The sequence below is a fragment of the Anas acuta genome, chromosome 22, assembly GCF_963932015.1.
Source record: "Anas acuta chromosome 22, bAnaAcu1.1, whole genome shotgun sequence".
In the NCBI taxonomy this organism is placed as follows: domain Eukaryota; kingdom Metazoa; phylum Chordata; class Aves; order Anseriformes; family Anatidae; genus Anas; species Anas acuta.
In genome coordinates this window covers 2,452,462-2,479,481 of record NC_089000.1, presented here as the reverse complement: position 1 = coordinate 2,479,481, position 27,020 = coordinate 2,452,462, and the positions used below count along the sequence as shown (strand labels likewise).

The window sequence follows — 27,020 nt, the reverse complement described above, 5'->3', positions numbered from 1 at the left end:
CTTGGTGATAGTTTAAGTAAAATGTATGAGAAGAGTACAAATGGTCAAAACAGAAACAAGAAAGAGATGCTGGTCCAAATTGATAAAACAGTATATTTTATGGCTTCATATTCCATTATTTCTATTATTTTAATCACAGGATACTCACTCTGTTGTGCCCCAAAGGACAACATGATCTCAGATGGGCAGAATATCTTCTTATAATAAGGGTCTTCCTTAATCAAATGAAGGGAAAAAGAGTAATGGAAGAGCATTTTAACTTTCCCCCAGCCTCATGTGCCTCAAAGAGCCTGCCCACAGTGGGAAGCAAGTGCTTTAATTCTTTGCTGAGTTAGCAAGTTCTTCCTAGGGTGTGACTCTGGTCAAAATATTGGACCCTGAAACCTTCCATGAAACGTATATCTGCAGGAACACAAAGTCCTCTCTCCCCGGTGACAAAATGCAACCGTAACAGTTGTCCTACAAAATGTAGATAAATATCGGGTTAATAACGTGAGGTTTTTTGTATGTGTGGTTGGGTGTTGGGTTGGGTGTTGCTGCTTTCCCAGGACATCCTGTGTCATGAAATAATCTGGGAAAAGCAGAATCTTTCTCAGTGTGCAGTGGAGGAACGAAGCTGAGAAACCGATGTAGAATGTAGTGGCCACAGTGAAATGTTGTGTGACCAATGCATCTGACAAATGTGCAGGTGGCTAATGAATATCTGCTCCTTGAACTCTGGTAGTGTTTGGAAAGCACGGAAAGATGTGTGATGTTAAGGCAGGTGAGTGCTTTCCACATTTTGACCGTCACTGTATGAGGATGGCTCATTCTCCATGTGAAGGTGAGGTTATATTACAATATATATCGTAGGTGGTAAGAGTAGTTATTCCTGAAGGTGAGTATGAAAAAGGGGAGAGATGGCAGCTGTCTTCACCAACATCCTACATGCACCTAGCCCAGATCTCATGCTATTTAGCTTAGGTAATAAACGTGCTTGTATTTGAGAAATCAGAATGTGTTTCCCTACACAGTGTCTAAATTTGCATGTGTATCTTTGCATCTCTGGATGGTCAGTCATGTTCAGGGGCAACTCCTGGGATATACAGACCTGGTATTCGTGTCACGGAGGAAGCCTCGTGTTATTTTTAAAAAGCATCACTGTAACGATGGATTTGGGCTGCAAAACCTCTGCTGCTATTTTCCAGTGCAAAACTCTTGCAAGGAAGGAAAGGTAAGGAGGCATTGGCAGCAAACCACGCATTCGTGCTTCCTGGTGAGCAAAGGGTGACAAATGGCCGTGGTGCCGCCGATCATGTCCCGGGTCAGCAGCCTGGCTGCCATCCAGGAGCAGCCCCATTGTGTGGGGTGGAAATTTGGTTTGTGCCAAGCATTGAAGAAGTTTTAGAAAGACAGGAAAAACTTTGCATGCAGTGTTTTTGCAGATTGGGTAACTATTTTTGGGGGGGAGGAGGGAAGTGCTGTGTTTTTGCAAGCATGCTTCTGAGCTGAGTTGTTTGGGACTCAGCAGCCCAGTGTTGCAATATCTGAGCATGGAGTGCAATTCTCACTAATCTTGTTAGGTTTGGTGTGGGTGTGGTACACATCCCCGGGGAGGTTCATGGTCGTTTCCATGGCCTCTCTCAGCCTTCCCAGGGCTGCTGACACCTGCCAGCATATTGGGTGCCGGGGGAGATCTTTTGACCCTTTTTAAGGTCTAAATCTCACATATTGTGATGTGTTTGTGTCCCTGTATTGAAACGTGAAGGGAGTGTGAACAATTTGTGTGGGCAGGAGGATGCAGAGCGGGAGGCAGGAGCAGGCCTGGCTCTTGCCCTCAGCGTGGGGTGGCGGCCATCATGGCGGCCTGGTTGCCACGGCGACGGCGGCAGGGATGGGGAGGCACTGCGAAATGGCGCCTTGGGGACGCGTGAGGTGGCAGGGTGCAGCCCTCGTCACAGCAACCTGGGCTTAGATCTCAGTTTAATTAATCCCCTCTCCACAGCGGAATAACCCTCGCCATCACAGGGCAGCCCAAGGGCCTTGGTGAGTCACAAGTGGCGGGCAATATAATACATGCTTCCAAATAAAGAATAAGTTAAAAAAGCAAAAAATGTTCTCTGGCAGGCTCGAACAGGTAGGCTGCATGACAAACTGAGTGTTTTCATACATGCAGAACAAATGTCCTGTGAGAAACTAGAGCTGCAGTCTGCACCGACACAGAGCTGTGTTGTGCTGCCGGGCCTGTTGCTTGGAAAAGGGGAGGAAAAAAAAAAAAAAGAAAACAAAAAGCAAAAAACAAAACAAACAAAAAGGAAAGCAGTAGGGTGTCAGCCGGCTTTGGTTTCACAGGGGTTTCCCTGGCTACTGCAGGGTACAGGGAGGAGCAAAGGGATGTGTGTGCAGACCTAGGTCCCTTGCCTCTGTAAATAACTTTACTGCTTTATTGCAGGAACCAGCAGCATATAAGGTGGTGGAGAAGTTCCTGGCTCAGCTGCATGCATTGCAGGGGGATTACTAAATGAGTAATGCATATTATGTTCTGACCTTTGAGGTGAAAAGGTAATACTATGAGAGCCTTCCTAAGGAGCTCAGACAGGTGTTTTCAGCTGAAGCCACAAACAACCACGATCGGGAGACACGAAGGGTCAGACATTGTGCTGAAGGTATGGGAAAGCTGCGGGACTCCTGGGTGGACAGTGGGTGGGGAAGTTATTGGTTGGGAATTAGAGGGAGAGGAGTCTGGTTGTGCTGGCAGACAGCTCTGTCATTAGTGAGGGTGCAGGTAGGGTGATGGACTGCAATTTGAAAATGCAAAGCATAGAGTCTAACAGCCTATTTGCATGCTTTGGATGCAGGTGGGGTGGTGCACGGCAAGCCTAAATGCCAAGAGTAGTGGCTAACAGCATATTCACATGGAGAAGTACAGCAAGGAGAGGAGGGCTGGGCAAATCAGCAGCAGTAACACAGCTCTGGTTGCTTTTCTGAGGGTTTTGTCTCTTGCTCGCTGATCTGTTTTGTCAGTCTGCAGGGGTAGAGGATCATCACGCGGCCCTCGAGTTCGCTGGCTGGGAGAATGGCTTTGTCCTGCAGGACCTCAATTCTCCCCAGGGCACCTTTGTGAACGGCTGCCAGGTGCAAAACGCGGCGGTGCGAGTGAGCCCAGGCGACATCCTGCACTTTGGGGCACAGGGAGCATCCTTTGAGCTAGTGGTTGATGAAGTCCCGCAGGTAAAGCAAATGCTGGCCATCAAGGCTGGTAAATGGGCACACAGCTGTCAGGCAGCCACCTTGTTTTAGCCTCTCACAGCCGCACATAGGATGAGGGGGGGAAAAAAATACCCACCAAGAGTCCAGTTGGACGTGATGTGGAGGAGAGCTGTGCTTCAGAGGAATCAGGGCATGCTCTCCAGTGCAGGCTCGTTTCTTAAATCATCAGAAAGCGTGAGGGAGAAATAAAAAGCTCGAGCTCCCTCTGCTGAAGAAACTCAGGCACCTCAGCAGGGTGAAGAAAGCACGGAGCAGGTTTCCTAACAGCAAGGCCAACATAACAGAGGTAGGTCTTGGGAAGCCGTGAAAGCATTAGAAAATGACCTTTACCAGTGTTTCTGTTTAATCTTTCTTCAGAGACTGCTTAGTAATGAACTAGTGTTAAAGATCCAACTGAGAGCAAATGGAAAAAATGAAGGCATTGCTGGTGCTTTGCTTGGCAAGGCTGTGCACAGCTGCAGACTCTGTGTTGTTCTGCACAGCAAGGCCAGAGCATCACAGCCTGTCTTGTGGGCATGATAGAAATCCCAAGCAATGGTAAACATGGAAGGAATGTGATCCAACGTGGTGATTCCCCAGGAAATGTACCAAGGCAGGATGTCAGCGGAGGTTGTTAAGCTTCTGGGTTATTAGAGTACACAGGATCGATAAGATCTGTATGATTTGTATTGTTGTGTCATTTGAAGAATCCTAGACAATAGAGACTGAGCAAGAGTGCTGGAAATTGTGTGTGTGGCGTGCCGGGTAGTGGGTGCTGCCGAGCCTGGCCTTGTAGCCCAGCCTATGTATGATTCAAACGTAATACAAGCCATTTGTTCACCCAGGTACTGCTTTATTTATGTCTCAGCAAGGTTCCTGGTGTAGTGAGATGACCTTGTGAATCCTAATGAGGCCAGAAATCTTAGGCCAAGAGGAAAAAATGCAGTGCTGCAGGATGAAGCCATGCAGCTGGCATGCAAATTCTGGGCAAGTGAAGCTTGCTGAAGCACCAAGCACTTTAATTTCCTAAAGTATGTGTGTAGCCTGCACACAAAAATGCAGTTATGCACAGTGGCACAGAAAAAGCACTGTCGGTGCCTCTTTATTGCTCTGGGCTTTATGATCCGTCTTTGATATACTAGCTTTGAAGCCTGACACCGCTGACTGCAGAGAGTAAATCACTTCTATATTTCGCTGTGTGAAGTGTTTACAATGTTTAATATAAGGAGGCCTCTCTCTCTCTCTCATTTTCAGTGGTATTAGAGATGAACATGTTTTAAAGAAGAGCAGCAGCCGGCTAAGAGAGCTAAGTTCTCCATTATGAAAAATAAATCCAAAGCTCTGGAAGCGTAACAGCATGTAAAGCAGACTGGCAATCTCTGCCTTTTCTTGTCAGCTTTAGAAATGAAGGGTGGCTGTGCTTTAAGCAGCAGCAGGTCAGCTGCAGCTAGTGCCTTACTGCAGCTTTCTCCCTTGTCTGGAAAATCAGCAAGCTCCACGCAGTGCCAGGGCTGAGCCCACATTTCCAGATATTTATTTATGGGCTGGCATAACTTGAAATTGAGGGTTGCTTCTCAGCCAGCATGCAGGACCTTAACATTGGCTCATCTTCATGGTAGCTGAAAGTGATACTTACAGGGATAATAGCTTATAGAGTCCTAATTACATGTCGGACATGCACAGTGTAAGGCTGGGGAAATGTGATTGCAAGGCAGGTGTGCAATGAGAGGCTTTGTTTCAGGATATCAAAAGAGAGAAATGACAGCGTAGAAGTGCTTGTGCGTGTTCCAGGAAAAACCCAGAACAAGCGCATCCAAATTTTGCAGATGACACACAGAATGAGGGTAGGCTGGTCTAGAGAGGGAGTGAAGAGCTCCAATAACGTCAAAGCCCCAAAATGTACATATTGCAGGTAAGCATTTAGGCTTCAGGGTACTGATCCGATCAAATGACCATGGGAATGGGAAAGGACTGGAATTATGCTTCCACTCAAGCCTGTACCCGTGTTTTAGGTTACCTCTTTGCACACATATCAGGGGCTGGAAAGCCTTCTTATGCTCTTGCTAATAACATGGTCTTTTTCCACCGCAGACCTCCTATCCTCCAGTGAAACGTCGCATAGCATGGGCTGGGCAGCTCCAGGTGCCTGCAGATCCCCAGCACTGCCCTGCCGTGTCTCCTGCCCATCTCCCACTGCTGCAGTCCCAGCATCGCCCCGGCACTTGGAGCAGCTGGGCTCCTGCTGCAGCCAGCCCCGTGCCCCATCCGCCGCTCCAGAAGCGACCCCTGAGTGCCTGGACCAGGAGTGTGACCGCCTCCAGCCTTCCAGATGCTTTCAGTCGGCCCCCTGCAGAGAGGCCAGGTACTTCCTGATGGCTGCAGGAGTTAGTCTTAGTATGACAGCAAAGGAATTGTTGGTGCCAAGCGGGAAGGCTGCTTCCACCCATGCTTTCCCAGCAGTTTGTAGCCTGATGTCCTCTCAGATCAACTCAGCACTCAGCAGAGCTGATCCGAGCAGAGACGTTTTTGATTCGCGCCGATAAATGACGAGTGTCACAGGCAGTTGGTTGTGAGTCCTTGTCATGCGAAGCTAATCGGGGTCCGTGTGTGATCGGTGGTATTTGGGTCAGTTAGGAAATGTGCCATGACAACCTGTGGGGAAAGCCATTGCCTCGGTAACTTCGGTGGCATTTCCTCTTCCTTGTTCCTCGTGTGTGATCCCGAAGGCGATTACAGACTTTATCTTCATCGATGACTCATGCACCTATTCCAGTCTGTTTGTAGTGGTGGGTTGGTTCCTTTGATGTGCGGTTCCTGGCTGCCTTGAGCAAAGGAACATAAAAGTAGATCTGTACCTGATATGTTTCTTAAAAGTGAAATATGCTGTAGCAGCGGAGCAAAGGCAAGGGTTTGTGGGTATGAACTGATTGAACAGCACAACTATGGGAAAAGATTATTGCCACGAAGGTAGTTTGTTGTATCAGGATACCTGATCTCATGATTTCTGTGGTTTCATAGAATGTCCTGAGTTGGAAGGGACCCACAGGGATCATCAAGTCCAACTCCTGGCTCCACACAGGAGTACTCAAAAATGAGGCCATATGTCGGTAGTGTTTGTGCTTTATTTTGTGTTTTTAACAGTCAGAGGGAATAGAAAGTCACTAGTAAACTGCCAGATTATACCTAGTGCTCCAGAGCAAAGGACATTACTGTGCAGTCACAGCTGCACAGCATAAAGCCACGCACACAAGTCCCAGTGAAGGTGACAGGAATGAAGCTCGTGCTCCAAGGTAGCACAGCTTTGTTTGATTTTTGAAATAGAGCCAAAGGGATCTGTGTGTGTTGATCCTAGTGAACTTTTAACTATTCCTCTGCTGTAAGCAATGAAAATTGACCTTCTTTCTTTGGAGCTGGACAGGGTTAAAAACTCAGAGGAGCCTTCAGTTCTGTGTCTGTGTGCCTTGGAGGCTTTAAATTTCCCAGAGGTGTATTATTCCTCTCTCTTGTGTAGACTGTTTGCACTGGTGGGGATCTTTGTAGTGCCAAACAGGTTGCTATCGTTGTGAGTGTGAGCCAAGCTTCAGACTGTAAAGTAGCCACTGCCCGCAAATAGGCGTTGGACAAGTGAGAGAGAGAACCTCACAAAGTGCTAGTCCTGCCCCCTCATACAGCACTATTTTCTTATATTTCTGATATTTTATATATATATATTTCTTATACAGCTACTATATTCTTTTCTATCTTTCAGCCTGGACCACAATCTCAGGCAATGATCCAAGCAGTGGGGCAGGAGCCCCTTTCCTGAGGATTCATAGCATGGACTGCCTCCTGCAGGAAAAGGTGATGCTGCAGAAAGGGTGAGGGATGCAACTCATGGTCCTGCCCTAGGGAAAAGTGTGGTGAGAGTGATTGTATGGGCTGGTAGATGACAAAGTGTGCAAAGTGTGTGTGTGTGTGTGTGAACAAGAGTCCCAGCAACGTGCAGGGAACTGGGAACCACTGGGTATGTGGAGGATCTGGGCTCTCTGGAAATTCAGGGTGAGGAGGGAGAAGGCATCAGCTGTGTCTGAAAAGCATGGATGTCACAGGGTGACTGCAGTGTGCTGTTAATGAGAGAAGGCTAGCCTCATCCAAAACTGTGTGCTTTATGGAAATTAAGCAGTTACCCTATAGAAGCAGGCAGCCTGGTGTCTGTAACTGCAGAGTGACAGACGACACATGGAACCTGCCCGCAGGATGAAAAGCTGCTGAGACTGGAAAAGGAAATCAGTCGTCTCTCTGGTTTTGAAGCAGAATCAAAGCAGAAAGATTCAGTGATAAGGAGTCTTCAGGACAAAATTGCAGAGATGGCCAAGACCATGGCCCAGGCTGCTGCTAGAAGCGATGTGGAGCTGACCCAAAAGCTTCTAACGTTTGACAGAGAAATCAGAGCCAAAACAGAAGAGATTAAAACCTTAAAGGAACAGGTACGCAGTGCCTAAGCAGGCACACTCAGTTGAAAATAGTGTTCTGATGCATATGGGTCTTGAACTGAGCACCTTGTTTGGAGGGAGAGGAGGCGGTAGCATGTGTGGAATGAAGGGGAACCAGAGAGATGGTTTTAATCGGTTGCTGTGTTTTGCCCACATGATTGCTTGTTCTGTAATTGTCCCGTAACGAAGCTGGGAATCAAATTTCCCATTTATGTGGCAGGACCTGTGATGCCATGGTGGGATGAGAAACATAAGCCTGAACTACTTTTGGCGAATAAAAGCCACGTGCAGTCACTGCAGGCCAGGCTGCCTGACCCCTTTTCTCCCCCATGCCTCTCTTCCCCCAGGAACAGAGCCAGCGTTTGCTTTTGCAGGGGGCATTATGGTCCAAAAGGCAAAGAAGCCCTTTGGCACCCAGATGAAAACAGGTGGCCAGGCAGAAGGGCATGGCCATATAGGTGTCCTGTCCAGGGATATGTTATGTTATAGGTGGGAAGTCAATTCCTACTTTCTGCTCTTTGCCTGTGGGGTGCTGACATGCAGGAGTAGACAGTGCAGATTATTCCCTGCTCCTGATACTGTGCTTGTGGCAGAAACATGAGCGTGACTGCTAGCACCTATGGATCTACATTTGTGAGCAATAAGTATATATGCAGAGCGAAGGCTATAAATCTGGGGATATTTCAGCCTGTTTCTGCAGTAGCACTATCCACCAGCCCAAGCTGTATGTTCTCGGGATTGCAGCCAGCATGAGACATTGTCTCTTTGTGCCTTTGATATCAGGCTTTTGGTGTGAACAGCCAAAATGTTGATAGGCAGATCCTGTCCAAAGCAGTTACTCCAAAGAATTAGCCTAGGATAGTAATGAGTAACCTGACCAAACCGTGACTGTCTTTGAGGGTTCATGAAAAGTTAATGGCAGTCAGAAACCAGGGCAGTCTCTGTGAAGCTTGAGAGGAGCTGAGTTTGCATTTAAAACAAAAGCAAGCGTATTGGAGCAACAAAGTTACCTGGTGAGGATCATATGATATTTTTTTTTTTCCTCTATTTTAGATCAGTGACTTGCAGAAAGATTCAAGTGAAATTTTTAGCCATTCTCTTTATGAAAGAGACCTGGAAATTGGAAGCCTGAGAAAAGAAAGTGAGAAGCTAAAGAGGGATCACGCTTTGACCACAGGTATGTTTGCCTTGATATTTCATGGGAGCTCCTTGTAGGGGCACGAAACAGCTGAGGGTTGGCTTTGCAAAGTGACCACACATTTGCAAGATTGTCTGGCAGCAGTTTGTAGTGGCTGGGAAAATTTGTCCCACTTTGTGTTCTGCTTCTTGAAGCTCTGTGGGATTTGCAGGTAGTTGCTGGCATAAGGAGCCCCACAGGAGTGAGGGGGGGAGCAAAGACAGAAGGCAGAGAGTGATGGGACAGAACTGTGTTAAAAAAGAAAGCACAGCAAAAAGTACTGACTGCAGGGCAAAGCCCTGAGCTGCTCGGTCTGGGTGCTGCTGATTGGACTGCAGAAGCCTGTGCACACTCGTTGCACACTCACTGTCAGGCTCTGAATTACCGTGTGGCTGCAAAGGCTGCCTCTAACCACAAGCCTGTTCCACTTGCCTTTATCTCAGCACTTATCATTCCCGAGGAATGGGATGTGAACATAAAATAGTTGCTGTTTTTCCCCAAACAGCCATTGGCTGTGCGCTGAGATTAGTGAAATTGTTCTGTCTCATTTCTGTGGTCCGAGGTAATCTGCTCGTAACAGCGCTTGGCAGGGAGAAGAGCTCAGAGCTTTGGCCCCGACATAGAAATGTAAGGGAAACAGATCTGTAAGAAAGCTGCTCGTCCTCCTGGGAGCATATGCTGCAGGGCCCGTGGGGACTTGTTAACGATCTTTTTGTGGAATAATGTCCAGCACGGCTTGCCAAGAGCTGGAGCCGCTCTCCAAGTCAGACAGTTGTCAGATGGAGACTCGCCACTCGGTGCCCAGAGGGCTTCTGCAGGGAAATGCTTTGGTTTCCTCTTGCCCAAATTGTTTTCCACAGGTCTAGTGACCAGCCTGCAAAGGGAGATTGCTGTGAAGGAGCAGAAAATTCAGCAACTCAAGCAGGATGTGGAGAAAATAAAGAAGGCAAACAGAGAAAAGGACAACCAGCTGGCCGTTGTGTCTGCCAAGGTTAGCACCCCAGTGACGTGCTCTGTAAGTGATGGTCTCATACAGGGGCTAGCATGGAACAATAAGATCTAAAGGGTCTCGCTCCTCTCTGGTAAGGACTGGAGCAGCTATTTCAGCAGCTGTGTAATGGGGACAGATGTAACTGCTGGGTCCTGACTGCATGTAAATAGTCGCAGGAAGCCAGAGCTGTATCTCTGAGATGTAGCAGCGACAGAGCAGTGGCTGGGTACGCTGTGAAATGCCTGCGTGAGGTGTCAGGTTCACCAGATGAATCCCCCTCCTTGTTCTACGGTGCAGGTACTTGGTGACCTGAATTTCTGGGAACACTGTGGCTGTTTGTGTGCTCAAGGCACTCGTGCCAAGATCCTGCTGAGAAAGCCATGGAAACCCGGTCTTAAGGATGCACCCTGCAACCAAGCCTGTTTTTTTCCCCATAAAGAAAACTGCCTGTATAGCAGGTTGTTTGTCTGTGTATGTGCAGCTCCCTGCTCGAGTGGCAAAGCTGCATAATCTGCATAATAAGTGTGGAGCGGGTGCAGCATTGTGGCTGGCTGACGAGGCAGTGTTCCAGGAGATTGTAGTGACTCTCATCGATTTCTGAGGAATGGCTGAAACTGAAGCGCCCCGGGGGTGCAGGAAGAGGTCTCTGTCCCTGGCAGCCTGCTCCTGGTGGAGCTGCTTTCTGGATGGCAGAAGCAGGATGCTCCCCGCTCTGCTGTGGGTCAGCTCTGTGTAACCCATGGAAATGGGATAGGTGTGAGCAGCAGCTAGGGGCTGAGGGGGAGAGCAGGTGTCCCAGGAATGCCACTTGGTGGCTGGTGGCACTCTTCATGCCTGTAGAGGGCAGAGAGCACATCCCTCTGCAGCCTCCACTGCTGCAGGGATGTAGGAATGACCTGGGGTGAGGGAGGAGCTGTGTTTGGAATAGGGCCATGCTCTGAAACCCAGACACTCAAAAATGGAGCTGAAAAGCACCCTGTAGTGTGTTAGCTTGGAAATATCTGTTCATGTCATGGTTTGAGTTACCATGGATGTCTTGGAAAGAGCTTTTGGTTCCATTTGTCCTTTCTGCTGTTGCTGTTACACTTTTGCTAAGGCCCAATGAATTTTTCTCTGCAGGGTATTTGCTGCAGATGATTTCTCTTCTCTCAGCCAGGCTATAATTTAGATATAGGCCTGTCCAGGTGCTGGTACTGTCATGTTCTCAATGCCTCGATTGCCCTGTCGTGGACACTCTGCCACCCATTAGGCATCTGAGCACTGAGCTGTGCTGTAGTACTGAAGGGTACGTTGACATTTCCATCAGAAATGACAGTATCTGGCCAGCCTGATAACTTTTTCCTTCGGTTGCTGTTCATTCTAGTGCTCTAGACTTAAAGAGGAAATGAAGCGTGAACTCGGAGAGAGGGACGTGACTCCATACCAAAAAGTGAGTTTCCAGTCATTCGGGGTGATGTAGCACACCAGAAAGCAACGATTGCAAAAATGTGCCATGCAGAGAATATTCCTAGGCATTGTAAGAGGAGTGTTTTGAATCCGGCTCCTGTAAAGGAAGGGATGTAACGTGCATAACCAAGTGGAGAAATGTAAACTTCTGGAAAAACTGAAGTTCAAAAAAAAATAAAAATAATCTCAGTTCAGGAGAGCACTGTCAGGAATAAGAAATCAAGTCAATCTATCAGCAGTAAAGAGAAACTGGAGGAAAAGACTGGGATAAATGAAACGGGATAGGTAGGGAGAATATCTTGCTTGTTGTTGAAATTCTCTAAAAAAAAAAAAAGTGAACTCTTCCTTTCCTGGGTATCCTGCAGCGCATTGGGGAGCTGGAGTGTGACCTGAAGGGCTTGCAGGGAGAAGTCCAGAAGTATCGCATTGAGCAGGAAACCATTCAAAGCAAGCTGTCTGAGAAAGCAAAGGTAAACCTTCGTGTCAAAAGTTAGCAGCTCTCTCCTCTGGAAAGGAGAGTGGACTTGTATAGCTTGGGAAGTGAAACGTGCAGCTTCCACTTGTCAGCCAGGATGAAACAACAGGTCGCCTGCTCACTGGCAGTGGAAGCTTTGCAATAGGAAATGCTCCGCTGTATAGGAAGTAATTTGTGTACCCAGTCCTGCTGTCCCCCAGCAATATCAATTCCCCAGGGCCCACAGCGTGCCCATGGCAGCAAAACAGGAACTGAAACAGGAGACCTGAGTGGCGCGTTAGGAAGTCTAGGGTGGATGGTGTCCCAGGGACCAAAGCCAAGCCAAAAAGCAGCACTGTGGGTAAAACTGCAATCCCACTGCCTGCAAAAGGATAAAAATATCTATCTTGGTACCTCAGAGCTGAGGTAGAGGCGTGTCTGATGTGGATGGTGGAGGTAGAAATGCCTGTGGCATCGCTTTCTGGTAGCACTTTGATAATCAAAGGCTTTTGTTGTTTCAGGCTGAAGAGGAGCTGAAAAATGCCTGTGAAAGGAAATCTCTGCAGTTACAGGAGATGGGGCGCAGGGAGCACCTGCTGAAATCTGACGTGGATCGTGCCAAAGTGCAGGTAGGAGGAGGAGTGGGAGTTTCTTACTATGTGGGCCAGAGGCAGCAAAGGGACTGTTTCTCTCATGGGGAAGGACGTTGTACTGGTGAAAAGCAGAACATGAGTTCTGGGAAGGAAAAACTGAGCACCAAAGTCTGGCACGATTCTTATCTCTTTGGCTTGCTCAGCATGAGAGACTTATCAGAAGGATTTGTTTCGTCATCGCAGAAGATTCAGAGCCTAATACAAGACAGAAATGTAGCGGGTTCTCTGTGATCAGTCACATTCTCTGAGACTTGTGCAAGTCCTCCTGTGAGTCTCTGAAATGCTGCTTGGTGCAGAGACAGCTCCTTGCAGAGTAACGTGGTGTGTTTAAAGGCAAGCTCTGTATCAGCAACACAACCCAGAGATGTTGCCTTGTTTGCAGAGCCATGCCACCTGCTACAGCTTTTGACTGTTTATCACTGGCTGACTGTAGCAAAGGTCCTGCCCTCAGCACAGGAGGAAATTCTGCTTTCTTTGTGTTGACACGTGTCTGACAGCTGGGCTAGATGGCCGTGACACAGCTATGCTGTGCATGAGAAGGTTGTGTCCCGCGTTAAACTGCAACACATGGTTTTTGCTAGCATGATTTTGCTAGAAAACTCAGTCAGCGAGAGGCAGAAAAGGCTTCTTTTCTGAAAGCTGCTAGATTAAATGTCTGGAAATTAACCCCCAATTTGTGCTTGTCGCGGAGCCGATGGCAACCTCAGTCTTTTAAGGACAGATGGAGACCTAGCAGTATGGAGCAGGAACTCCCCCAGCCCACACACACTCAGCCTTTGTCCAAGCCCCAGGAGGAACCCGTGCCAGCTAGGAAACGGTGTGGTAAAGACCTAGCCTCAGAGGAAACATTGCACGTCCTGTTCTGAGAAGATGCCGTGGGTGGCATCCGCAGCTGCCCCCAGCCTGGGCTGTTTCACAGGAGAACGTAGCCAGGGCTTTCTGTGGACGTTGCTGTTACAGGAACTAAATATGTGCTCTGTGAGCTCAAAATCTGGAAATGGCACAGGGCCTTGGTGCCTGAGGTGGCAGAGAGTTCCCAAAGTAAAAGCATCACTCCTTCTCTCCTCTCCTTGGATCCTGCCAGCCACAATAATATCAAGCCATGGTAAGGAAGTAATGCAGGAAATGCACAGGGATGCTCTCTTCATTGATTGTTGTAGGGTTTTGTAGAGCAATAAAGTGGGGTTTTTGTCGATTCTCAGTGACTGTGGTTTTCCTGTGTTGATCTCTGCTGTAGCTGGCATCTTTCAAAACCCAAGTGCTGCAAGTCTGCCTCCCACAAGCAGCAGGAGAGGCAGGGAAGGCCCTCAGCATCCAGCAGGTGAGTGCAGATGTGGTCACACAGTGATGCTCATCGCCTCCACAGCCTGTCTGGGCTCGAGGCTGCTGCAGAACAGCCCCAGCACCTGCACTGTGTGCAGTACGGCTATTATTATCCAGCTTTTCCACATCGCAAACGATGGTGCAGCTACCCCAGGGAGGTGACGTTGCACTGTAATGTGAAAGAAGTGGGGCCCCACTTTGTTTGGGGCTCCCCTAAAGCTTGGGTGGAGTCATTGGGCTTCATCAGGGAAAAGCCCAGGAGTCTGATGTGGGTAGTGAATTTCAGCAGGTTTCAATCACTGCCCAAAATCTCTGTCCCCAGGGGATTTTCCCTCAGCTGAAAAAAGGAGCAATGGAGCTTTTTGGCATGGAGCTTTCTTCTCCTCTCCCTGGCAGGTACTTGAGAAGGTCAGGCAGATCTGTGAGGAAAACCAACAAAGTCAGGAAAGAGAGAAGCGTCTCCAGGAGGAAATAAGTGCCAGGCTCTCGAAGGAAAAGGAGGTGTCTGAAAATGTCACGGTGTTCAAGGAATCAGTGCGTGAGCTCCAGGTCAGTCATCTAAATACTGTTCACAAAGTTTCAGCTGGGAAAAACGTGGCACAAAGCATTTTATTGTCCTTGAGGACAGGTCAGAGAAAAGATAACGCGTGTCCAGCTGTGCTGGCAAGCATAGTGCCCTCAGCTTCACCCTGAAAAACGTTGGTTTGAAAGGAACAGAACCTTTCACACCAGCCTCCTCCCCTGGACCTTTCCTACCCAAAGATATCAACCCATGGAGGTGCTTGGTGAATAAAGAAATTTCTGGGCTTTCACAGATGTCTTGTGTTACTTGTGCAGTCACAGGAGACTGTGCGTTACGGAGGCTGATGTGCTCGTTGGTCTTACTGCTTTTAGGCTTTCCTGGGGACCTCGTTCTGCAGCGACAGCTTGAGGAGGGAGCTGTGCAAGTTCGAGGCCATGCTTGTGGACCCCTTGGTGTCGGACGTGCAGGCAGCTGTGGTGGAAATCGCTCGCGTGGCCCTGTCGTGGCTGGAGGGAGCGGAGCAGCTGCTGGCAAGCGCAGGGTTGGACCTGCCCACCTCTGGCAAAGGTGCCTGTCCCACAGGGGTGGGTGTCTTAAGTCTCTCTAGGCTTTCCTAGCAGGAAAACAGGACACGTGGGTGTTTGTCTGCAGGCTGTATAGTCTGCAGATGATGGACTTTGTCTGTAGACGTTGTGGTTATTCAGTGATAGTGGTTTGGTTGTTTCCCCTGGTGGGATATTGGTAATGATTCTTAGCAGCAGCTGTAGCAGCGCTGAGCATTGCAGGCTCACACCCGAGCTTGTCTCAAGGTAAGGAATTTTTGTCTTACCTCTGCTGGGGAGCAGCAGAGCAGTTGCTGTGTCGAATTTGCTGGAAAGGAGTTAACGTGAAGGGTACGTGGAAACTGGAGCAGGCTGCTACGGCGTGGGTCTGTGTCAGAGCATCCCGTGATGCGCTGCCGGTGCGATGCAGTGTGAGCGGGGATGAGTCACTGCCCCGGCAGCCAGGTGGGCGAGGAGCATGGCTCATGCTGGCAGCCCACAGGGGTGGAAGGCACAGAAGTACCGTGGCCAGTGCAGAGGAGCTGTAGGGCTGCTGTGGTTAGCAGACAGCGATCGTAGCACCAGGAAGCTCGCGAGGCTACGTGCTGCAAGAGGTCAGCCTGCCTCGGCTCCTGGAGAAGCGTCGTGCTTAGAGAAGAAGGGGTGATGCAGAGAACTGGGTGACAGTGCTCGACAAGGGAAATGTAGTCTCCTGGTGAGAACAGGAATCTGGGGTTTGCGCCAAGTCAGCCTCCGTTCCTGAGACATCTGGGTGGTGGCAGCGATTCAGTCAGTGCCGAGGCTGAATGCGAAGCCTGGTGGCCCAGCAGTGGGAAGGTGCCGTGCTCCTAGCAGGTGCTGCGGGGGCCCTCAGCTGGCCCCTGGCATCCTTTCCAAGGGGTGTCTAAGGCTGAACCCCAGAGCAGGGGTTGAAGGAGAGTCTCTGGGTGCAGGACAGAATTGTTGCCTTTAATTTCCTGAGAGCTGATAGCTCTCCACTGCCTGGCATAGAGAGGAAAACCCACAGGGGCTGTTTTCTGGGTAATCCTGACTAGCACTTGGTTTTCCCATGGACTTCCCATTGTGCTTTTTCTTCTCCCTGCTGTGTATGGAGGAATGGAAGTATCTGGCAAGGAGGGTGAGGGCTAGGGCTGAAGGTCAGCTGTGCTGAAACAGTGCTCAGAAGAAGATGGGTAGTGTCCTCAGGCCTTTGAGGACTCCTCAGGTGCTAAAAATGGTCTGTCTGAGAAGCCCTTGCAGTGATACTCTGTGTGCTTTTGCAGGATTGACAGCCTGTCTCGGGATTTTGTTGGAAAATAATCAGGAAGCCACGCAAAGGAATAAAATGTTACAGGTAAAACTCTATCTATGTCCATAAACCCAGGTGAGTCGGGGGTCTTTGCACCAGTAAATATGGTGGCTTTTTTTTTCCTCTGCTGTTCACGCACTCCTTTCAGTGCCATGGTATCTGCCATTTCCCCATAGGCCCAATTAGAGGAAATCCGGGAGTCTCAGGATGCTCTGCTGCAGGAGCGCCTGAAAGAGCAGCAAGTGAAATACGAGCAAGACCTACAGATAAAAATCAATCAAATCATACTGGAAAAGGAGGAGGAGAAAAAAGAGGTATGGTGACGGGGTGGTTTTTCAGACATAGGTCTGTTCAGCAGGAAATCTAGGTCTCCATAATGGTGTTGCCTAGTGAGAAGAAGCCCCCAAATCCAAAATGTCTGAGGACAAGGATGCATCTCAGATACCTCCTTGTGCTGACACGGGTGAATTAAACCCCCTGAATGACATTACACTATATTACTGAAAAGCGTCTGAGCAGTGGCAGAGTTCATTGCTACTTATAAATCCCTGTGAGAAAGCTGTGAGCAAGGAGCATCATCCAGGCACAGAAGCACAGGAACACATATTTTTTTCAGCAGTAAATTGATGCAAAGCACAAGCAGGCTTCCGTGCAAGCCTTTGGAGCATGTAGGGCAGCTTCGTGGCTGGTGAGACTCCTCCTTCAAGTCACCTGAAGTCCAGCCAAGCTTTTTTCCCATAACATGCCCTGTTCCAGGGCAGTGACCCTGTTGGTTGCTTTCCTCATCTGAGTCAAGTTAGCTTGCCTTACAGTCCAGTCTTATCTTTGAAAAAAATTGTTGGCTGTTAATTCTCAGATTATGAAGAGCGCCGCTGAAAAGGAGAAGGACAGGTGTGAGAAATACATGGGTGAAGAAAAGATGGTCCGGGACTTGGAGAGCCGCCTGAGGAGTATGACTGAGGTCTGTGACGTGCAAGGGGATGTGTGGTGGTTTTACTCGGGTGGGCAGCTGAGCTCCACCTCAGCCACTCTCTCACTCTCCCTCCTCAAAGGGAAAGGGGGAGAAAATACGATGCAAAGGGCTCAAAGGATAAATTAAGGTAATTACATGCTCCACCATGGCCCTCACTGCATTTTTTCCCCTTTTTTAGATGCGCTCTCACAGAGGTGCAAACAACATCCCTTATTGGCTCGGCTCTGGTCAGCAGCAGGGCCCTTAGCTAACATGGGGCAGCTTCTGGGTTCTTCTCACAGAAGCCACCCCTGTGGCTCCCTGCTACCCAAACCTTGCCACATAAACCCGCTGCAGGATGTAAAGCAGAAGCAATTACAGATGGCACTGTTAAAGCTGAGAGCACTCTGTGGTGTCATGTCCTGTGTGGTCAGGGTCTGTTGTCAGACTTTTTTTTTCCCCCACAAACACATGCGGATGCATATTTCCAGAGAGAAAGGTGGATCCTTGCAAGTGGGGCCTCTTCTCAAGCACTGGGCTTTTCCTCCTGCAGGTAATGGAGATGAAGTCCAAAGAGCAGGAGGTTACAGATCTCAAGCTGAGGGAAGCTCTGCGCAACCTGGAGGAAACCACGGCACGAGAGGTAGCTCTGGTAACCCCTCTGCACGCAGAGGATGTGACATAGATGTGGTTTTGTTGCATGAGGTTTCTCTGTTCCCTCCTGACTAGTGGGGCCTCCATACCCTACAGACCCTGCAGCCTCCATGCCCTACAGACCTCTAGAAAACAGAGGAGCTGGCTTCCCTCTAAAATTAGCACTCAGCAGGAGCAAGTCTTGGCCTAAGTCATACACCAGCACAGAATCACAGAATTTCTAGGTTGGAAGAGACCTCAAGATCATCGAGTCCAACCTCTGACCTAACACTAACAGTCCCACCTCGCAATGTAAAGCCCTGGCTGGATGTACGAGCACACTCTTAACATAATCCTCAGGCTTTGTGCTTCCCATGCCTGTGGAAACCCTGCTAGGTCCTGAAATAGAGGGTGATCCCGAGGGGGCACCCAGGGCACAGCCACCAGCCTGGTGGAGGCAGAGAGCTGCAGCAGTGGGAGCCTGAAGAGCACAAAGTTGGTAGCACAGAGCCCAGACGAACCATGCCGTGCAGATCAACCCGTCCTTGTCTCTCTGTGGGCAAAGCCAAGCAGGCTGCGTGGTGTAAATGCTAGCGCAGCTTGTGGTGTTATAGAGGGAAGGAGGCGAGAGCAGGGCACTGAAGACTGTTCCTTCCCCCTGTCTTCCTGACTGGGAGCCAGGAGAGATGATGCTCATCATGTTCCTGAAGAATAACGTACGAAACATGCAACCAGAGCCCTGTGTCTTGTTTCCTAGATGATGTTAAAGCAGCAGGTGCTCAGGCAAGATGAGCAGCTCAAGATCGTTCAGGAGGAGAGCGAGGTACTGAAGCAGAAAGTCCAGGAAGAAATAGCAGGATATAAAGAGCAAATTAAGCAACACGCTCGGACAATTGTTGCTTTAGAAGACAGCCTGCTGGAGGCTGAGCAGCAGCAGAAGATGCTTGAGAAGGAAAATATCACGCTCCTGGAAAAAATAGAAGGTAGCTAAGGCTTGCATGGGCTGCGTGTGTACTAGGGACACCCTCAGAAAATGTGAAAGTAAATAGAGACGGAGTAGTGGTGCCATGAAAAGCATTGCAAGGCGGGGGGGGGGGATGTTGCTTTGAGGTTTGTCTTAGTGTAGGAAGAGCCCTGCTGTGATGCCGTGAAGGATCCCTTTCACCGTGAGTTGCCAGATATTTTCTGGAGTCTTTGATACCTACTGGTAGCGCCCCACAGGCACAGATAAGGCGTTCCCACTTGAGAAGGGCTCTTTGCCCTCCAAAGTGACAAGGCTGGAGTGCTTCTGGCTGCACGCAAGCCAGAAAGGACTTGAGGGACTGACTAAACACCACTAGGTCAGGGCCCAAAGACACGTTGCTTTCCAAGGAAGACTGGTTTCAGTCTTTGAAGCTGTTGTGAGGGAGAGGATCTATGGAGCATTGCCCTCATAATGTGACGTGGTTGCAAGCCACGATGTGTTCTCACAGCAGTGTCCTGCCTGGCCGTTCCTGGATCTAAGCAGCCCCCACATGCAGACAAAGACCCCCGCAGCAAGGCTCAGCCCAGCTGCTGTGGGGGCGTTCACTGACAGCGTGCTGTGAGGCAGCAGCCCCCCAGCGTGGGCATTACCAACAAGTGATGCTCTATTGTTGTCTCCTGCAGGACTTGAGGGTGATGCCTGCAGGGCGACATCGGGAGCATCACAGGAGGCCTCTTGCACCGAGGAGTCTCACCGTTGTGTTCTGTAAGCTGATGCCAAGGACTTGCTGATGGTGGTCTGGTTCAGAGGGGCTTAGAGAGCAGGAGTTATCCCCAGGAGAGCTTAAGGAAGGCAAGGGGACCTGCAGCAGCCTGTCATGAGGTCTTCACTGTCTCTGATAGTGGAAAGAGTCCTTACATTATGCTGAGACAGCCTGAGGTGTACGTAGTTTCAAAAATCTCTTAGCATGTCTAGAAAGACATCTGTGAAGGAAACCATCCCCCTTTGCTGTGTGAGAGGGGGAGACTGGCACAGAGATCCCGAGAAAGGATCGGGCACCATCACGGCGGTGCCAACGTGACAGCGATTGCTGCCTGCCCACGGGCTGCCCACGGAGCCCCCTGGGTGGGGGCTGAGGCTGCTGGCAGCAGCAGCAGCAGGCAGGGGAAGACCAGCGCACCAGTGCCTCCAGTTTATTTGGTGTGGTGCCGTGAGTCAGGCGTTCTGCAGGGAGGAGCAGTGTGTGGGTTATGGGCTGTGCTGTTCTGAGGGCTTGGGGTAAGGAAGGGAGAGCAAAGCCTAGCAGCACAGGCTGGAATGAAGGCAGCTGAGCTGTGGTTTGAAAAAAAAAGTACATCTTAGTAATAAGATGCAGTTAAAGAATGCATGTGCAGGCTCTGTCAAATCTGCCCAAGGAGCTGTGAGTGTTGCACGCCTCTTTCTTGTGAATTTCAGGGAAGAGCTGGCTGCTGCACAGAGCGTGCTCCTGGCCAAAGAGGCTGCTATTGCCAGGTTAACGAAGGAGCTCTCGGAAACCCAAGCCAGGATGTCAGACATGAGAGGTTAGTGAAATGGAGCACGTGGCTTCTGGCTAGCAGATGTGCTTCCCTGTCCCTCCAGAGCTGTACCAAGACCGGGTGCTAGTAGAAGGGCACACACAGGTAGTGGGGAAATAGACATCGCTTTCCTAAAGCGGTGCTGTTGCTCAGCCCTGGGCAAAGCAGGCTGTCTGTTCCCTTTGGCAAGATAAATTCCCCACTGTCCTCTGCTAGGATGAACCTCAGTGAGAGCAGTGACAGTGTTCAGATGCCCTGCTGGAGATCGGTTGCCCAAAACAGAGCCGTTCTTTGTCAAAATCATGCACATGGGTGTCATGTCACTAAGAACTGCTGGTAGCCCGAAACCCACGAAACTTTGCCGTGCTTAGGAGAGCTCAGCGAGAAGCAGAAGGCGGAGCTGGAGTGGAGCCTGGTCCAGGTGAAGAGCCAGGAGCGGGACTTGAACACACTGAGGGAGAAGCTGTCGGAGATGTCCAAGCTTGTGGCTCAGAAGGATCAAGAGCTGAAAGCAGCAGCTGCAGAGTTAAGGTATGAGTTGCCAGGAGCTGCTGGCTTGCAAAAGTTGACCTGCAGATTCCCAGCAGGTGACTGCAGGTAGGTATCTCCCCTGGGGCAAAAGGTGTGGTTGAATGCAGAAGACTCGAACAGAGGCACGTGTTTTCTATGGAAATGTCGCATGTTCTGAAACGGGGGCTGTGAGGAGCTCCTGCCTATGGACTTGTAACCAAATTGGTAATGTGCTCCCACCCACACTGTGGACGTTGTCCAGGTTGTTGCTCCGTGCAAGCTGTTGCGTTGACCCCCATCCGTCACAGTTGTACAGCAACGCTTTTGTCTCTTGGCACAGGCAAGCCCAAGAAGACTGCAAAGCGCTGCAGGCTGCATCCCGAGAGGTGGCACAAGAGCCGGAGACTCTTCCGCAGGCACGGGTGACACCTGCCATGGTGGAGGTAGCCTCTGAGACGGTAAGGCTTCAGGGAGACCACCAGAAACTGCAGAAGAAGCAGAACAAACAGCTCAGAAATGAAGGAAGCAGTGCTCACCAAGCCCCAAGAGAGCACAGACTCATGTCCTTGAGGGTTTCAAGTAGCTGGGCTGAGGACAAAGGAGAAGTGCTAAAGCCATGCCAAAATCCAGAAAGTGGAGGGAGAATGGGGACAACGTGCAGTTTGTGTCATTCCTCTTTTCTTGTTTTTCTTGCTGAAAATAGGTTGCTTGGGTGATCTGCTCCCATTTCTGCTGCTGCCTTGGCGTGCAGCTGCCAACAAACTGTGAAGGTCAGGATCTCAGTCCCACTTGTGAGAGGATTTGCTGAGATTATCTATCAGGTTTCCAAGGGTTCTCCATACAAAGCGTTTCGTGTAGTCATGGTGAGGGTTGGCAAAGCCTCGTGCCTCACTAGGTGAGTTGGGAGCAAAAAGGGAGCCACACAGGACAGCTGGATGTCCTTTCACTGGACGTCCTTTCCTTAGCAAGGGCAGCTGGTGCTGGTGTGCCTGCTCGAGAGCAGGGCAGCAGTGCCCTCCGTGCTCCTGCGCTGGCATTTCTGCTGGCTAATTAGCTGATGTTTGTACAGCACTTTGGAAATGCGAAGTGTTGTGTGTGCTAATGGCTGTTCAAATTGCCAATTAGAGTGGGTAACAGCTCAGTGAGAGAGCTGTAACTCTTCCCAACCTTCCACAACCTTGCTTGACCGTGAATGCCAGCTGTGTCAGCCACACGGGAGCAGGTCTGTGAGCGCAGGGTGTTTTGTTGTGCAGGAAAAGGAGGAACGGTCCTAGTTCTGTGCTGACTCACCGTCTGAATTCCCTACTTTTAGAGATCTGAATAAATCAAAGGTGGTTCCAGGAGCAGATGGAGGGACTGTAGAAATGGTACAGCCTGTACCGCAACAGTGGCAGACGCCGTGCCAGCTCGAGGGGCTGGCTCGCTGTTGGTGATGTGGTGACTCACGGCTGGCTGCGGAGCAGGAGGTGTCGCCGTCCTCTCCTGCAGGAAGGCAGCTGGGAAGCACAGAGCTCTGTGGGTGCAGCACAGCCGCTGACGGGGAGAGCAGTGCTTCTCCAGGCAGTTGGCAGCTTTCACAAGCAGCGTGCAGGTTTTGGTAGCACGCTCACCCCATTCTGTGTCTGAGGCTGCTCGTTGTTGTCGGGCGGTGTGCTCGATGGGGCTGGGAGGGCACCATGAGTGTGTGAGCACGGAGCTGTTATAAAAGAGATTGATGCACGAGGATCGTGTAGAAATGCAGGCCAGCAAGTGAATCCAAAATAGCAAATGCACTGCTTTAGCAGGAAATAGTCGAACAAAATCCCCGTGTGGCCTCAGAGCCAAGCACCGTGCCTCTCCCAGCTCCCTGGAGTGTTGTCAGGGCTTACGTCCTCCAGCGGGCTGTGACTGGTGCAGCAGGGCATGAAGCTGGTACCTGGTGCTCCAAATCTCCAGGGAGGCTGTGCTGCAAGTCGAGGCAAGTCCCCTGCTTTCTGCGACAAGAGCGTTGCTCCCGGTGTGTCCCAAATGCTTGGCGTCATTCAGAAAGGCTATTTTGGCTGCAGCCAAGCACCCCCTGGGTATGCAGGGCAGAGCAAGGTTCAGTCTGGGTGAGAACCAGATGTGCTTTGAATTTCAGGAGCCAGCTTTGGACCTGGCTGAGCTGGGTGCGAAATGCAGAGGCCTCAGGCACGAGGAAACAATCCAGCGCCAAAAAGAAGGTTTGGTGGAGCTCCGGGAAAGGATCAAGCTGCTGGAGAAGATGCAGTCCTCGAGTAAGTGCGGCACGATGTGCTTTTACTAGACATGGAAAGGGCATCTGCACATCCAGCTGGCATTGCTACGTGCAGGGGACAAAATGAGAGCAGCTGGGTGGCAACTGGCACATGTGAGACATCTGAGGAGGTGTGGAGCCAGCAGAGAGGCAGCTGGCAAAGGGTTTGAAGCCGTAGCCACGATGCTGTGGAGTCGGGCACAGCCTGGATGCCCAGCTCAGGAGGCATTTGCTCCTGCACTGGGGTGCAGCTCTCCTCCCGACAAGAGAGAAAACAGCCTGGTAAAACTTGTCCTTCACCAGGCTCTTTCTGTCCTGGGTATCGCTGTGCCTGGAGCAGTACTGGAAAACAACACCACCTCTGCAGTGAGAGCTGTGGAGTAGCAGTTTGTGGTGCAGCCTCTGAAATTCCACTTCCAAAATATGTAGCACTGCTACTCGTGGAGAAAAAACAAATCCCAAAAGCCACGAGAGCGATGCCTGCAGGAAGGGCTGCAGCATGCTGTGGTCCGTAGCCTGTTCTGCAGGCGCTGTGCGGTCCCTGCAAGGGAAAGCCTGGCAAGCCTGAGCTGTTGCAGTTCTCTGAAGCCACAAAGTGTCCTAAGTGAGAGAGTAACGACTCCGTGGGTGTTTGGTTTCCTCCAGTTGTCATGAGCAAGGCTGCCCAGTCGCTCATAGTCCAGCAGACAGACTTGCCAGAGAAGAGAGCCCAAAAAGCAGGCCTCGAGAAGGAGGTGGCACCGCTGTCGGGAGCAAAAACGAAGTGCAGCAAGGTAAGAAGGAACCCGTGTCTTGCTGGGTGGAATGGAGACATTGAGGTCTTTGGATAAAAGAGGGAAGGGGGAAAAAAAAAAGCCAGGTGGGAGGCACGAAGTCTGTCAGGATATAACAGGCAGCACGTGCAGGGGGATCGGAGTTCCTGTAAGGAGCGGCGCTGTGCCCAGCATCATCAGCTCGGCGCTGCTCAGTGGGGCCACTGACTGACCTCAGTGAAGGTGTTGCCCTGCAGCGCTGTGAGCACAGTTTTCCCATGGAGCAGAAGGGAAAGTTGAGGCTGTGAGCCATCAGGCGAGGAGGTGGGTGAGCTCTGTCCGTCTGTCCTTGTCTGTGCAGTGTCTGGGACGATTTCCTGACGGGTGCTCGCACGTGACCGCCCACGAGACAGCAAGCTTGGAGGTGCTGGAAGCATTAGACCTCGGGGAGAGGATGGTACGTCACCAGGAGATGTGGTAAAACTGTGCCGAGCACTCACACATCACTTTCCAGAGAAAAGGGGAGGGTGTCTGGGTGCTGCAGAGTGCCAGGCACTGCGCCCAGGTGAAGGTTGTGTGGCAGGAACCAGCAAGAGGCAAGCACCTGCCTGGACATATCTGGCCTCTCAAGTTCTTCTCCCCTTCCCACCTACAGGCTCTGGGGGTGTTTGCAGGGAAAGTAGGGTTAGGCTTAGAGGATGGGTTGTGTACACGAGGGAATCTGCCTTGATCAACCTAACACACCTGGGGAATGATGAGAGAGAAGCTGAGGAGCGATAGACGCTGCTGGCACAGGAGACAGACATCACTAGCAAAGGGACGGAGCTGTGTGAGAGGGCCTCCTTACCCTGAAACGTGCCAGATATTGCCAAGGAGGAGAAATAGCATGCCTCGTGCAGGGGAAGGGCTGGGACTGGGGAGTCTGTGTTTGGGAAACCAACGCTGGGTGTGCAAGTGGCTGCTCTGGGGGCTGGTTGTGCTGCTCCAGGTGCGGCGCTGCTGCCGGTTCTCTGCCTACGGGGATGAATGGGGGCCCAGCTGGGCGATTCGGAGAGCTCTCGGAAGAGCTCGCATGGGGAAAGTACGCGTAGTGGTGAAACAAAGGGGAGCACTCGCAGCGCTTTACATGAGATGTGTGAATCTCTTGAAACACGAAAGCAGAATGGAAGCAGATGGCCGAGTGGTGTGATCGTACTGGAAGTAAGACTTGGCAGGAACAGTAATTAATGCATTTCCTATTCTTCTCGCAGTACCTGGACTTAATTTGTGCTCTGGGAAGGCTGATGAATATGGAGGAGCTGGCAGGAATGCAGTCTGTGCAGCATCTTCCTCAGGAAGAGAGGGAAAAAGTAGGGCAACAGAGACGGAAGGACTTCGAGCTGCTGTACGAGAAAGTCAGCAAGCTCAAGAGTCGCCTGGAAAAGAAAGAGGAATTGCTCAAAGATTACGAGGCCCAAATCAAGGAGCTCAGGTACAGCGAGGGAACGGGGCTGTCGCACGATGTGGTGGTGGGGAAAGGAGCGGGGTGAAACCTTGCAGTTGGTGAACTCTCAGGCTTTGGGGCCTGCCTGGGGAGGCTCCTGTGGTTATTGGCCTCCTGTTTTTTGAAACAGAGAACTACAAGGGACATCTCTCTGTAGGAAGGCCGGACTGTGGTGGTATCTGTTGTGCTGTAGGGACTGTGTTTCCAGGGTCAGTGCAGGCATGGAAACTTCTGGGACAGGCTGGCAGGTGTGGGGCAAGAAGCAGAAAGGCATTCTCATCCTAGATGGCTCTGCGTGGAGCTTCATCAAGGAGCTGGGCAGTGCTGCTGTCCGTGTTCTTGTGGTGTTAGGTGGTGATCAGGCTTTCCTGGGGGGGCTTCCTCCTACTCACCATGAATGTGAAGGACCCTGTAACATCTCTCTGAATCGGAAAGGGAGATGGTGAAGATGTGTTGATAGATAAACCACTGGGAAATGCCCCTAAATGAAATGTGGTCCTTGTGGTAACCGAAAACATCCAGACTGCTCAAAACACCAAAGCACTGGGCTCTGCTCTCTGAGTACATGGCGACAGGCTCTAAAATGACACAGAAGGGCTGGTGGCTGGGGCAGTGTGCGTGTGACAAGGGGTCAGCTATGGGGTGTGAAGGGGGAAAGCTGCGAAGGGAGGCTGCGTCCCAGGCCCAGCACAGGCAGGAGGAGAGGGTGATGGCACGGTCACAGCTCAGCTCGGGGGGAAAGGCCCACACGGGTGTTTCGTGCAGGCTGAACCAGGAGGCCTTGCAAATGTGCCAGGAAGAGGTGTTGAAACTGGAAGATGAAGTCTACAGGGAAGCAGAAGAGAAAGCTCTGCTAAGAGAGGCTCTGGAGAGGACCCAGGTCCAGCTGGGGCAGGAGAAGAGGCTGAATCGAGTGGTGAAGCAGCGCAAGGTAAGAGGGGCCAGGTGAGGGGAGCCTCTGAGCACAGAGTCCACACGGGTGGTGTAGGTGAGCCTGTGGCAGGGTCTGACTGCTCAGCTGGTGTGAAGACAGCCCAGGCAGCTCGTGCAAGAAGTAACGTGATTGCTGGTTTTATCCAGAGCCTTGACAAGGAGAAAAGAAAGGAGAAGGTGCCTCCTGGCTGTGCCCATTCTTCCAGAGGACGAGGAGGGAAGGTACGGTGCGAAGTTGTGGGTGCCCCATCCCTGCAGGTGTACAAGGCCAGGCTGGATGAGGCCCTGGGCAACCTGATCTGGTGGGTGGCATCCTGCCCATGGCAGGGGGCTCGGAACTGGATGACCTTTAAGGCCCCTTCCAACCCCAACCATTCCCTGGTTCTATGGAGATGGGCTGAGCTTCTTGTGGGCTCTCACAGGAGAAGCAGTGGTGCAACGAGCCTCTCTTTTTCAGCCTGCACCCCAGCCATTGGTGCCAGCGAAGCTGAAGACCAAGGAATGCCCAGCAGAACCATCAGAGGTGACGGGTGGCACGTAGGAGTGTCACCCCACGGGCCTTTAGCTCACAGAGGAGAACGGCAGAAACGCACCATCGTGTGTAGGACTGGGATTTGGGTGCAGCACCAGGAGGGCAGGTAGTTGGAAGAACCTGTGCGACAGGATCCTGGGGTGTCCCCTGGCACTGCTGCAGGGCCCGTGAAGCACTCAGGGGCTTTGGGAGCCCTGCGGGACCTGTACCACAGCACACGGTGTGGTTTGTGGGGGTGTGAATACAGCCTGGTGAGCGCCTGTGAGGTGGGTTTCTGGTGTGTGATTTCCCTGCCACGGCGACTTCTCCCTTGTGACCCCCATGGGCTTTCCA

The 27,020-nt window shown here is 51.0% G+C and overlaps 1 protein-coding gene across 2 annotated transcripts; it reads left to right on the top strand.

Annotated features, from left to right (window-relative positions):
- Window positions 1–2,498: 2,498 nt before the first annotated feature.
- Window positions 2,499–26,920, top strand: FHAD1 (forkhead associated phosphopeptide binding domain 1). Of its 2 annotated transcripts, XM_068658258.1 has the most exons (29): window positions 2,499–2,645; window positions 3,004–3,210; window positions 5,320–5,590; window positions 6,977–7,068; window positions 7,464–7,694; window positions 8,754–8,877; window positions 9,738–9,868; window positions 11,232–11,297; window positions 11,680–11,784; window positions 12,290–12,397; window positions 13,659–13,742; window positions 14,141–14,293; window positions 14,639–14,834; window positions 16,093–16,163; window positions 16,295–16,432; window positions 16,975–17,079; window positions 17,624–17,713; window positions 18,461–18,686; window positions 19,351–19,432; window positions 20,123–20,229; window positions 20,595–20,754; window positions 21,074–21,191; window positions 22,853–22,988; window positions 23,633–23,760; window positions 24,101–24,196; window positions 24,990–25,210; window positions 25,988–26,153; window positions 26,303–26,377; window positions 26,613–26,920. In XM_068658258.1, exons 1-29 carry the CDS (start codon window positions 2,550–2,552, stop codon window positions 26,694–26,696), a joined length of 3,867 nt encoding a protein of 1,288 aa, XP_068514359.1. In that variant the 5' UTR covers window positions 2,499–2,549; the 3' UTR covers window positions 26,697–26,920. The 2 variants fall into 2 exon arrangements, with proteins under 2 accessions (XP_068514359.1, XP_068514360.1); XM_068658259.1 differs by lacking the exon at window positions 11,232–11,297.
- The last annotated feature ends 100 nt before the right edge of the window (window positions 26,921–27,020 follow it).

What these genes read in the sequence shown, in the direction of transcription:
- FHAD1 (XM_068658258.1), top strand. Translation starts at nt 2,550, where the DNA reads ATGAGAGCCTTCCTAAGGAGCTCAGACAGGTGTTTTCAGCTGAAGCCA. An exon ending in AAAGGAATAAAATGTTACAG is followed by an intron (nt 16,164 to 16,294) that starts GTAAAACTCTAT and finishes ATTTCCCCATAG; the next exon opens with GCCCAATTAGAGGAAATCCG. An exon ending in GCCCAAATCAAGGAGCTCAG is followed by an intron (nt 25,211 to 25,987) that starts GTACAGCGAGGG and finishes TGTTTCGTGCAG; the next exon opens with GCTGAACCAGGAGGCCTTGC.